Source organism: Bos indicus x Bos taurus, chromosome 18, assembly GCF_003369695.1.
Source record: "Bos indicus x Bos taurus breed Angus x Brahman F1 hybrid chromosome 18, Bos_hybrid_MaternalHap_v2.0, whole genome shotgun sequence".
NCBI lineage: Eukaryota > Metazoa > Chordata > Mammalia > Artiodactyla > Bovidae > Bos > Bos indicus x Bos taurus.
This window is the reverse complement of record NC_040093.1, coordinates 52,349,194-52,361,371: the sequence shown is the minus strand read 5'-3', so window position 1 is coordinate 52,361,371 and position 12,178 is coordinate 52,349,194. Positions and strand designations below refer to the sequence as shown.

Here is a 12,178-nt window from a genome sequence, read left to right as displayed (position 1 = left end):
GAGGGTGGGTGGAAGCCGAGCCCTCTGATGGGGCTGCCCCATGACATGCTGGCTGTCTCTCCAGATGGTTCACTTCTTTACAGTCGGGGACAGGAGATGGGAGGTGCCATGGGGACGTGTCCTTCCTGTCTGCCCGGCCCCAGCTTTTCCCCCAGCAGACTCCAGGCGCCGTGACCGCCCTTGAGGCAGACCCTGGAGGACAGTTCTCCATCCTCTTAGCTCAGGCATGTCTGGACTTGGGGGCTGCAGTCTCAAGGCGGGTGGCTGCCCGGTGCACAGCATCTGAGCTTTATGCAGTGGACTCGGGCACGTGGGGTCTGGAGTTGGCACTGGGCTGCCCCACGCCAGGGGAAACAGGACCACCTGAGGACCTGCAGAGTGAGAGCCGAGTTCTCACAGGGCCGGGACACGAGGGTGCCCTCGAGCCACGTGGCAGCAGAGTCACTGCAGCAGAGCGGCCTTCCAAGCGCAGTGTCACTTCCCACTTTTTTCCTCACTTTGTGAGTGAACCTCGGAGTTCTCTTGAGGTTAACTTCACTGTGGGTATAAGGAATCACGCCTCTAGAAATCAGGGCACAGTGTGATCAGGGTGCCTGGGCATGAGACTGAAGCCACTGCTCTGATGGGTCTGGAGTCTGAGGTTGGTGGGCGGGATCCCAGTCTGGGCCCTGGGGAAGTCATGTTCAGAATCTGGCAGAGCCTCTGCAGCAGAGGTTGACTTCTGGTCCAGAAGGTTCCGAGGAATCAGGATGGCTTCTCCTGCATTTCCTGTAGTCAGGTACTGAGATGAACGTCCTGCCCCCGAGTAAAGTGAAATTGGTGTGACGTGCCCCTGGGTTGGAGAGTGTCTGGCACACCTGGCAGGTATTGTGTGTGAGAGATGAGGGAGGGAGGGGTGGAAGGACCCTTGAGCTGACAGGTACCTGAGCATGGTAGGCATTCAGGGTAGAAAACTGATATAGAATTATTTTCATGTGTAGACAGACACAGTCACTGATGTCAAGAGTGCAGGCTGACATTTCATGTTGACCCCCAAAGTGAACCGAGCAGACGGTTCACTGAGCGGCCCCGCAGCGAGCGTCAGTGCTGCCTCCCGTCTGCCCCTGAGCTGGCACAGGTGTTGTCAGCCATGTCCCCATAATGTTCCTGTGTGACCTGTGCTTGCATGGACACATGCACACACCTGTGCTGAGCAGTGAAGGAAATGCACACACACACACACACACACACACGTGCTGACCAGTGAAGGCCTGCCCAGACTCTGAGGGTGGTCGTCTTGTGGTGAGTGATACGGCTTAGAGTGGACATGGACTCTGGAGCAGACATCTCTGACAGATGCTTGAGCTGTGGAGGGTGGCAGGAACCTCCTAGCTGCACAGGCCATCTAGACGTGGCTCCAAGAGGCTGGGGAGCCGCCCAGGGACACTGGCACAGCAGTTGGAGTTTGGCTGAAACAGAAAGGAAAGCGGGGGCTCCTTACAAGTCAGCGTTAAGGACGTGACTGCTGGGTGGGCCTTACATTTGGGGCAATGCTCCACTGGCGTCTGAGTTGAGCTCCCCAGAACTACAGGGTAACCCCAGGTAGATGAGGACAGACGGGCAGGTGTTTGGCCAGGAGAGAAGCCAAAGAGGTGGAGAGAAAGGCTCAAACCCCTTTCTTCACGGAGGCTGGTGGAGAGAGATTACCCTTTAGAGGGAGAGTTCTCTAGCGTCACCTGGCGTGGTGAGGTTCCCACTGTCTGGTCTGTGTTCTCCTGCTCGACTCTTCCTAACGCGCCCGCCCTCCTGACTGGCTATGGTGTAGTGGTGTGCCCGGCGGCCTCGAGGGGCCGCCCAGTGCCTTCAGAGCCTCTTGTGTTTGCTTGTTTTCTCTGGCTTGTGGTCCTGGGCATGTGAGTTAGCCTGAGTCCCCACTTTCTCCCGGGCCGAGAGGCGCTCGGGGTAACAAACGACAACACCTGTGCCCTGTGTCCAGGCTGCAGCTCTTGAGCTGCGGGCCCTGCTCCCCTGCAAGCCCACTGGCCTGGTGGTCTCAGCTGCGTGCAGGGCCTGTCTGCTCACAGGCAGGCTGAATGATGACCATGGTCGTGTGCGTGTCGTCCTGACGCCAGCAGCAGGGCGGCGTCTGTGCCCCATGTGCAGTGCAGACAGACATGTCGCTGATAGTCGGCTGCACTCTCGTGTGAGCCTGCTGTTTCCAGCAGCACCCCTGCTTCGGAATGCAGCCCCCAGTTCCCTGTGCCGGTGCGGGGTGGGCTGGGACGCTTGTCTCCTGTCCCCCCGTCTGGGTTGGGCGGCTGTAGCCAGGTACTGTTGGGGAGGTGCAGATGTGCACACCATTGAAAGCTGAAGGCTGGGAGCCCGACACCAGGGTGCTGGCAAGGGCCATCTTGCTGGTTAACGTCCCCACATGGTTCCTCGATGTTCGCGGGGGCGGGGCCCATGCCTCTCCTCTTCCTGGGGAGCGTTGAGCCCTCATGGGCTCAACAAAAATTACTGTTGGGTTTACTGTGATGGGACAAGAAGAACTTCTCAAAAACGTGGCGCAGTCTTCTTACCGAGTTTAAGTCAGCAGGGAGCACTCAGCAAGTGACCCACTGAGCTCCGCCCCATGGCCTCATCTAACCCGTCTCCACATGCCGGCATGGTGGATCGTTGGGCTTCTGGGATCGAAGGACTCCAGAGCATCCGTCTGCCTCAGGAGGGATGTGGGACGTGGGACAGTGCTGCTCGGGGGCAGAATGGGGTGTAGGCCGCTTTGGCCCAGAGACCTGCTTGACCGTGTGTGTCACATCAGATGTCAGACATGGCCTCTGGGGGGCAGGCCCCTCCTGGGGGGCGGGGGCAGGCGGCCGTGGGTTGTTGAGCAGACTCCGGGGCGGGGGGTGGGCAGTCTTCTGGCAGGGTGGGGCAGGCGGCTGGGGGGATGTTGAGCAGACTCCTGGGGGGGTTGGGCAGTCTTCTGGCAGAGTGGGGCAGGCTCCTGGGGCGCCACAGCCATGGTGGAGCTGGACCCAGTGGCCATCGCTCAGTGGGTCACTTGCTGAGTGCTCCCTGCTGACTTAAACTCGGTAAGAAGACTGCACCTCGTCTTTGAGAAGTTCTTTCTTGTCCCATCACAGTAAACCCAACAGTAATTTTTGTGGTTCTGCGCAGTAAGTTTTCCAAACTAAAGAAGGAAACGGTAGGAGCCGAGTACACAGTTGGGGGGCAGGGGAGCAAGGGAGGCCTGAGCTCTGCTTCCTGGTTGTCCGCATCCTTGGTGGGCGTTTTAGCTGTGAGGGTGACGGTGGGCACCCTCTCCCTTCCCCAGTAGATCACTTACATGTGTAATTAAAACCTGTCTTGTTTTCCTGCTCCATCTCGCCTACTCCCTACCCACCCCACCTGCCCCTTTTAGAAGTCTGAGGCCTGGGGCCCGTGGGGAGGTGGCGGCCGTGGACTTGACTCTGGCTGAGTTGTTCCACCCTCTTGCTCCTCGGCCCCCTACTTGACCAGATGGTCTTCAGACTCGTGGTTGAGATTTGTTCCAGGGACGCTGCCTCTGAGATGGTGGGCTGGACACTCCGTGTCTGCAGACTTGTGTTTTTGCTTTCTTGTGTTTGTCTAGGCTTTGTTTTCCTGCTCCCAGACTGTGTTTGAGGCTCAGGCTCCGATGCCGCCAGGCATGAAGCAGAGGGCACAGGCTGCTTGTCCTGCCGCCTGCCCTGTGGTGCCAAGACCGGGTCCCTGGGGCATCTCCCGTCGCCCGGGCTATAAATCTGGTTTCTGCTGCTGCCCTGTCAGCTATGGAAGCACCAGCTTGCCAGCTGGCTGTAGCATGCTTCCTAAAGCGTTGAGTCTATGGTCTGGAGCCCCAACTCCTCCTGTGAGGAACCTCCAGGCTGGGCCTTGCACTGTGGGCCCCAGGAACACGCAGGAAGTACTCTTTGCTCAGTTCTCTTTGGTTCTATCCATGTCCACTGGGGTTCCTTGAAGGTCGTGCTGGTGTCTGACCATCCTGAGCAGGAACTCAAAGTAGGATCCGAGGTAGGGGCTTCGTGTTCTCATCCTCGGGTTTAGAGGCTTAGGAATCGTTATTTATTTCTGGCATTTGCTGTACGAACGTATGAAATAGATTTTGTGCCGCTGGGTCTCCTGGCTGGTTGTCAGTTTGGGGCGTCTTCCTCTCGCCTCCTCCTCTTTCTGTCACGGGAAAAGCTGCTCTTTGAATTAACATCCGGATTTGGAGAAGTCCACTGGTAGATTGCATTCCCTTAACCAGCTGGGTTCAAGCAGAAATGCAGACACCAGTTGGTGACCTTGGCTCCTCCAGGTGGCCTCAGGTGTGGGGTCTGGGCCAGTTTCTGGCCACACATCTAAGCTGCAAGCCTGTCTTCTGAGTGCTTGAGGGTTTTCTGGTTGGTTTGTGTTTTCAGGTTGGGTGTATGTGTGTCTGGGTGGGTTCTTGGTTGGGTTCAGAATTTTGTTTCTAAATATTACTGAAAAGTCCTTGGGTTTCTTGCATTTATTTTGGATTTTGCACCAGTTTTGCATTATCTCATTTGGGTGTTAAACAGAGTTTCAGAATTGGCAGAATATAGAGGAGAACCAGATGTGCGCACTCCAAAAAAACAGTGCTGGTAGATCCAGGGTTCCCTCGGTCGGCTGCTCCACATCCATGCCCTGTGCCATTTTTCTTTGGTCTGAAAATAACGGGCTATGCTCCAGCAACACGCAGGAAGCTTACAACCAAGGCCAGTCAGGTGGCGTGAGCCGCACCCGAGTCCACACAGATGTGTCTCCGCGGCCCCGGGGCTCCCACTCCCGGTCCAGTCCCGGGAGCCTGGCGTGCTGCTCCTGGCTGCTGTCCTGGGAGTTTGCTGCTGCCCAGTTAGATGTTCCTGAGGGCCCAGCCCCCACCCCGCTCCACCCTGCAGCCTGCGAGCAGGAAGGAGCCACAGCTCGCTGCTGGGAGACGTGGGAGCCAGTCCAGGTGTGCTGGGCCCTTGCCATCCGGCAGGACCTCTGACTGCAGGCTGGTCCTCTGCCAGAGCGAGGCCCCCAGCTGGTGTCCAGTGGGCTCATGGCCTTGGGTGCTGCGGGGATCCTGCTGCTTTGAGCTAAAGACTTGACGTCAGCGGGCATCCTCGTCACCCGTTAGGATCCAGGTCAGCACGTCCCGTCCCCGCTGGACCACGTTTCGGGAGGCTGCACGCCCCAGCCCGCGGTGTCTGTGCAGTTGGCCTACAAAGCACTTTGTTCTGTTTATCTTCCCAGGAGAAGCGCCCTGCTCCTGGTGCTGTGACTGCTGGTTGGGTGTCCACCCCTGCCCCTCCCTCCGGAGAGGCCCGGGCTGCAGAACTCCCTGAGGCCCTTTGGGTTGTCTTTTGTGGGATTGTGCGGGCCCCATGCTGGGCCGGGTGCGTTTCCTGGCAGAGCTGTGGTATCCTAGCTCCCGGCCGGGGGTGCTCCTGCCAGAGCCTCAGGGCCAGTGGGGGCGGGGAGCATCGCAGAGCCAGCTTCCTGACCACTCCTCACAGCCTGCTCCTGTCCCAGTCCTGTGTAGCTTTGAGAAGACATGTTCTTAAGTCAGGGGCAGGTGGCACAGCTGGGCTCCTCATGGGGCCACCCTCCCTGCGGGAGGCACTGTCGTCACCCCTCTTTACCTGCAGGGATGTGTGTCACGTGACCCCTAGAGCCTGCCCGCAACAGTAGATAGTACCTAACCCATGCTGCGTTCTTCCTGTGCATGCACACCTGTGTGATGTCTAATCTGTAAATCAGGTGCAGTGAGAGAATCTCATGTGGCCAGCGTTGCTGCTCTGGGGCTTCGGGGCCCTCGTGAGTAGGGGAAGCCTGTGACCCCTCGACAGTTGAGACACCGCTGAGTGCTCACGAGGCGGGGGGTGGGGGCACAAGGTCAAAGGTCAGGATGGTGCAGAGTGTCCTTTTGGGGCTCAAAACAGCAAACTTTAGGACACATTTATTTCTGGAATTTCCCCTTTAATATTTCTAGACTGCCGTTGATTGCGGGTAACTGAAACCTAGGATGAGAAGGCGGCTTGGTGGGTGGAGCAGCCCTGGAGGCCGGGACACCAGGCGTTTCCTGGTAGAGCATCGGAGCCCGGCCTGGTTGGTGCCTTTGCTCCAGGCTTGCTCATCTCACGTGAGAAGCAGGTCCTCCTTCTCAAGGGAGTCAGAGCCACTATTCCCAAGGAGACGCTTGTCTCCATCGCTACCCTTGTCCCCCCAACCTGGGTAACAGACCTCCCTGCACTTTTGGGGGGTGGGGGATGGTGCCGAGAGCGGCTTTCTTGGAAGAGTCTGGAGGGCCCGCAAAGTAAGGGTTCAACTCATTCCTGAGTCACTTATCAAGACCAAACCAGCGTGGGAATGTTTCAAAGGCATGTTATTTGGAATGAATTCCCAGTTGAGAACATTTTACTATTTTTATTTTTATTTATTCTCTAGACTGGTAATGGGCCTGCCTTCCTCATTATAAATGTTGCATGTTTAGATCCCGGGGTTTCTGACTTTGTAATTCTTAAGATTTAATCAGCTGTGCAGATCGTGTGAAAAGTCACTTTATTGGCAGTGCCAAGAAGAAGAGCTCTCTGTTAGAGTACCACAGATGCCTTCCGCTTAGCTCATCACCAGGACCAGAGTGCCATGATTTCATAAGTTTCATTAAAAGATAGTTTTTGACTTGATTTTAAATTCATATATTAAGGGATCTTTCACCAGGACAACAACAACAAAACCAGGACGACGACGTAGCACCTAACACGTGTGGTTGAGTCCAGGACCCACAGGGGCGAGGTCAGGGCCAGGGGACTTACAGGGGTGGCACCCAGGGGAACCAGCTCACAGAGCGTCCCTGCACAGGGTGAGTGCCAGCTGAACAGCGCCAGCGCAGTACATCTGCACTGCCTGACTCACGTCCACTCGGCAGCTCGTCGGCTCCCCCAACCTCAGGCGGGTTGCTGTGGGATTTGGGGCCTGGCGATTGCATGCCTGTTTCTGCCCCAGCTCCTGCCAGGGTGACTCCAGGCTGGGGGTCTAGAAGTTTCCAGGTTGCCAGGATGCGGCTGCACGTTTGAATCACTGTTGTTCAGTCGTTCAATCCTGTCCTCTGTGTTGATGCGTGTCTTCTCTGTGTCTCAAGGTGCTCCAGGGGGCCCAGCTGATAGCAGTGGCTTCTTCGGACCCGGCTGCCACAGGGGTGGACGGCTCGCCGCTCCAGGGCAGCGACATCCAGGTCCAGTATGTCCAGCTGGCGCCGGTGACCGACCACACCGCTGCGGCCCAGGTGGGTCCTCCCTTCGGGAAGTGCACAGGGCCCGGGGCTCCTGCAGGTGTGGACACGCTTGGGCCTTTCTACCTCGGACCTTCTTCCGTGAGGAAGGTAAGTGACCGTGAGAGGCGCCCATGTGGACCTAGGCGCTCACTTGGGATTCTGTCTCTCGTAAGTGCCTGGAAGTGTGAAGGTGAGAAGTCGGTTCCTGGCCCAGGGACCAGCTTGAAACCAGTTCTTGAGCTACTCTCAGGCACATGTTTACCTATGAGTTTAGAGACCAAATCAGGTGCACCCGAGGCCTTGCTGTTCTTCAGGTCGGGGCAGGGCCAGCCCAGGGTCCGAGGTCCTGCAGGCCCGCGTGTGGGTTTGTAACCCCCAGTGATGGTGCTTGGTCAGTAGACCATCATGGCCTCCCCTGGGTCTGGGGTAGCCAGACTTGGATCCCCGTGTGGTGCCCAAGCCCATAGGACAGGCAGAATCATCAGGGTCTCTCAGGGTGTGGTCAGGCTCAGACTGCTGGGGCGGGGGTGACACGGGTGTGCTCTCCTCAGCGCCCTCAAACCCAGCCCCTCTGGAGGAGGCCTGTGCTGAGCCCTCAGACGGGTGGGCAGACACCCCCACTCCTGCCACCCCCACTATCGGGAAACTATTGTGTCCATGGGACGTTTGCACTGAGAAAGCACAGCCTTGAGCCGCAGTCGGAAGAGCAGCGCCAGCCTCACCGGGCACTCTGCCTCCCCTGTGTGGCCCCAGGAGCCATCCAGCTAAAATTCCTGCCAGGGGAGCCCACCTGCATTACCTTTGACCAATGGCTTAGGGAGTCCGATAAACCGCCAAACTGTCTCTCTCTGGGGGCCCCATTCTTGGTGGCTGAGACGCGTGGTCAGTGACTTACTCTAAGATTGTATTTTTCCCTTTGACTTATCGTAAACCTGTGAATATGCTGACCACTTGAAGGGTGCCCCCAGTGAGAAGCAGGGTGGGAATGGAACCCAGTGCTGGTAGAGGGGGCGGTGCTGGGGCACTTGTGGGAGGGGTGAGTGGGTGGGTGGGTGGGGGCAAAGTGGAGGCCCTGCAGAGGGACGTCGGCGTCCCTGGATCTGTCAGTGCCTGGGCCACCAGCCCAAGTATGTGTTCTACTCCGTGCCTGAAAACCACGTATGTCTGTGACCGGGCGTGGCCTGGGCCCCTTGATGGAAAGCCCTCTCCCTTCTTGCAGGCGGCTGACGCCCTGCAGCCCACCCTTCAGCCCGAGATGCAGCTGGAGCACGGGGCAATCCAGATCCAGTGAGGCTGTTGACCCTCCCAGACCCGAGCCACGCTGCACGCTGGCCCCTGCCACCTACACCGTTCACATGCGCCCGCCCCTCGGCTTCGCACGGGAGGGGCCCGCCCGCGTGCTGCTAAAGTGCATCCGAGCGCCCGTCTGCCGGGAGTGTGCCCTGGGAAACAAAGACAACAGTAGCCCCTGCCGCCCCGCCCAGAGACCGTTTCTTTTGATCTCCCCGAACGTCCAGGGAAGGAGCGGGAAGCACAGTGCGGTTGCGTCAAGTGCACGCCGGAAATCAAGAACTGCGATATTTTTCTCTGTTCAAACAGCTTTTTTTAATTTGCTATGGTGTTTATAACAAAAAAGAAAATCGAAAAAAAAATGGAGTAGCAGAAACCTTTTGCTGTGTGATCTGTTCAGTGTAACAAGGATAGATGTTCACAGGAGACGACTAATGATTTTGATGGAGACGTTGCTTACCTACTTTTTTAGGGGGACGGATGCGCTCAGCGCTGTAATTGTGCATTTCTAATGAAATGAATGAAATAAAATGTATTTATGACCATGGCAGCTGTCACAGTGTTTCCTCCTGGGAGCTGCCTCCTCCCCCAGCACCGCCCTCAACCCGAAGCCAGCCTTGCTTCTTCCTCCTCTGGGCGCTCAGCATCACCCCAGGCCTGACACGGCCTCCTCCAGCCCCAGAACGTTCCAGCTCCAGGGGGTCCTTGGAAGTCATGTCCGAAGGAGCCCTGTTGTGTATAAACAGTAAAGAGAAGGGCAGGAAAGGAAAGGAGTTCCACACAGAAGCCCCTGAGGGGGTTCGTGTTAACCATGGCCAGTGGGTCTGGCCTGCTCTGCCCCTGTCGTCTGTTAGCTGGTGAAGTCCCCACAGTAGCTGTGCTCACTGACTCTGAACGTGGCCACGGCGCTGCCGCCGGGGAGCCTTCCCGGGTGTCCCCTCAGACCTGCCTTCTCCGCCCGACTCTGTGGGGTGCTGGGCTTCGTGATGCCGAGGCTTGCCATGGGCTGCGGGTGGTCCGGGGCAGTGCGTGCTGTGGCACAGCATCCCTGTGTTCCCTGTCTCCGTCTGCCCTCCAGGGGCGGGCACTCGGATGCCAGGCCTGAGGGGGGGGGAAGTGGGAGGAAGGAGCTGGTGCAGGTAACGTGTGTTTTATCCCAGAGGAAAGAACAGAAGGAGGTGACAGGTGAGGGGATTTGGGAAGCAGAGCAGATCCCAAGCAGAAACACAGACAAAGCCACACCTGGACGTGCAGAACCTCGAAGACAGAGACAACGCGGAAGCAGCCAGAGAGGAAGGACGGGGAGGGAATGTCCGAAGCAGAGGCGTAGAGAGAGATGCTCCACGCGGAGTCGGGCCTTTAGTAGGACAGCTGTTGAGCAACGCAGATGACAGTGCCCGTCTGGCCAGAGTCCCACCCTGAGGGGCATGCCTGGGAGAATGGCACTGTGCATTGTTCACGGGCACATGTGCACAGCAGCGCTAGTCACAGTGGCCGGAGGCTGGGAGCCGCTGAGCATCCCTCAGCAGAGGTCCACCCGCATGGCAGCACCACCACTTGGCCGTGAAGGGAAGGAAGGAAGCACCAACACAGGCTGTGAAGTGGAGGAGCCGTGAAGGCACGCTGAGAGAGGGCAGCTGGGCCCAACGCGCTGCACGTGGTGTGGGCCTCTTTATTACCATTTTTCTAACGGTAGCAGCTTTTTTTGTACACGCTGTTGTTTTTGGCTGCTCCGGGTCTTCGTTGCTTTCTCTAGTTGTGGTGCTCGGGCTTCTCATCGCAGTGGCTTCCCTTGTTTTGGCTCCTGAGCTCCAGGGCACTGGCTTGGTAGTCGCGGAGCACGGGCTTAGTTGCTCTGCGGCATGTGGGATCTTCATGGACAAGAGATAGAACCCATGACCCCTACACTGGCAGATGGATTCTTAACCAGTGTTAAGTATTTAAAGTGGTGTTGTTGTTTTCTTTAAATAATAAAGCACACAAAGGACCAAAATGTGCTGTCAGTAGGCTTGCACTAAAACATTTTAAAACCTGCGCTTCTGGCAGAAGGAAAGTGGGCCCGGGTGGAGGGCCTGAGATGCGGGGAAGAAAGGGGTAAAATGTGTTGAGTCGTCTAGAAAATGGACTGCACAGGAGAAAGTAATGTCTGCGGGGCTTAAAAGGAAAAAAAAGAAGTAGCGTGTGCATAGGAAGAAGTGGTCTTCAGAGGATGAGATGGTCGGATGGCATCACTGATTCAGTGGACATGAACTTGGGCAAACTGGGAGATAGGGACAGGAAAGCCTGGCGTGCTGCAGTCCGTGGGGTCACAAAGAGTTGGACATGACTGGGTGACTGAACAATAAGAGTGTGCTGGAGAGAGTTTTCAGAAAGATGGTAGGAAGTTAATAAACTCAATCCATTAAGTTGTAATTCCCACTCATTAAAAGACCAGGGGCAGCAGCTACAGCTTCAAACTAATAGGGAGGGAGTTGCCGTGAGGAAAAGTACCCGGTGGATCCAAAAGAAGGCAGGGAAGGAAGGGGGCACAGGGTGGGGCCTCCTCTTGGAGAGCGGGGCTGCCCAGGTCTTGAGTCGCTGGGTCCCCACTGCGTATTGAAGCAAACACGATCCTGGAGAAAGGAAGGTAACGTGGAGTTCCAGCCACAAGCAGGTCTGCACACTCACTACCGCGCACACTGTCAGAAAAAAGCCCAGACAAAAGCAGCGCAGCGGGCGCTGGGTGTGGCCTTCAGCCCAGGCTTTCCACCTGCTTACGCTGTTCAGACGGAGAATTTAAACTGACCTGGAGACTGTCTCAAAGTACAAAAGGGTCATCCTACAACTTGAATAGAAAAAGTTAAGAATTCACTATGTAGGTATCAGGCAGAGCTGTGAAGATCACTGGCGAACTGGAAAATAAAGTGGGAGAAAACAGCCAAAATGAAGAATGTTACACCAAACGCTCAAAGAAGGCCTTATCCAGTCCTTTCTCAAACTCCTCCAGAAAATAAGATGGGACATTTCCCAGCTCATTTTATGAGGCTCATATATCTTTGGCATCAAACCTCAGAAGATAAAGTAGAGACAGAAAATTACAGAACAATCTTACTCAGAGAAAAAAAATGTATGCAAAATACTAGCAAGTCAAACCCAGCAACCCACAGGCAGGAGATCATTTGCTCCCTGACTCGCTGGGACCAAGAGACACGTCGGCTTGAGATTTTATTTTATATCCAGGAAATGTGGCCAGGGGGACGCTGGTTACACAATCTTCCCTGAAAGGTCCCCCCACCCTTGCTTTCTCTCGCCCCCACACACCCTCTGGTTGCAGCACAAACGAACGTGCCAGGAAATTCTGAGGCCTCTGCTCAGACCCGCCTGGGTGGGCTCGGAACTCAGACCCCCACCCCCCAACCTGGGTAGGCCTTCTCCTTGGGCCCCAGCGAGTCTCATTTCAGAAGGGCCTTTCCCCTGCCATCCCACAGGGCCCAGTGTTTGGAGTCGCCGGGCAGTAACCCTGGCACAGGTTCCACTTTCCGAACTGTGCCAGGCAGGGGGCCCAGATCCACACGGGGGCTGGCGGAAGCCCCTCCCTCTGAGTCCAGAGGCGGCTAACTTGGGAACCCT

The 12,178-nt window shown here is 56.8% G+C and overlaps 1 protein-coding gene across 9 annotated transcripts in view; it reads left to right on the top strand.

The window, feature by feature from the left end:
• The window catches only part of BANP (BTG3 associated nuclear protein), a 68,945-nt gene extending 59,829 nt beyond the window's left edge, over positions 1-9,116 (top strand). For 6 of the 9 annotated variants that reach the window (XM_027513837.1, XM_027513836.1, XM_027513841.1 and 3 more), the window contains 2 exons: positions 7,148-7,387; positions 8,499-9,116. In XM_027513837.1, coding sequence (XP_027369638.1) covers positions 7,148-7,387; positions 8,499-8,570 — 312 coding nt within the window. In that variant the 3' untranslated portion in view covers positions 8,571-9,116. The remainder of the gene's footprint in view (positions 1-7,147; positions 7,388-8,498) is intronic. The other 3 variants (XM_027513839.1, XM_027513838.1, XM_027513843.1) reach the window with 1 other exon arrangement.
• The last annotated feature ends 3,062 nt before the right edge of the window (positions 9,117-12,178 follow it).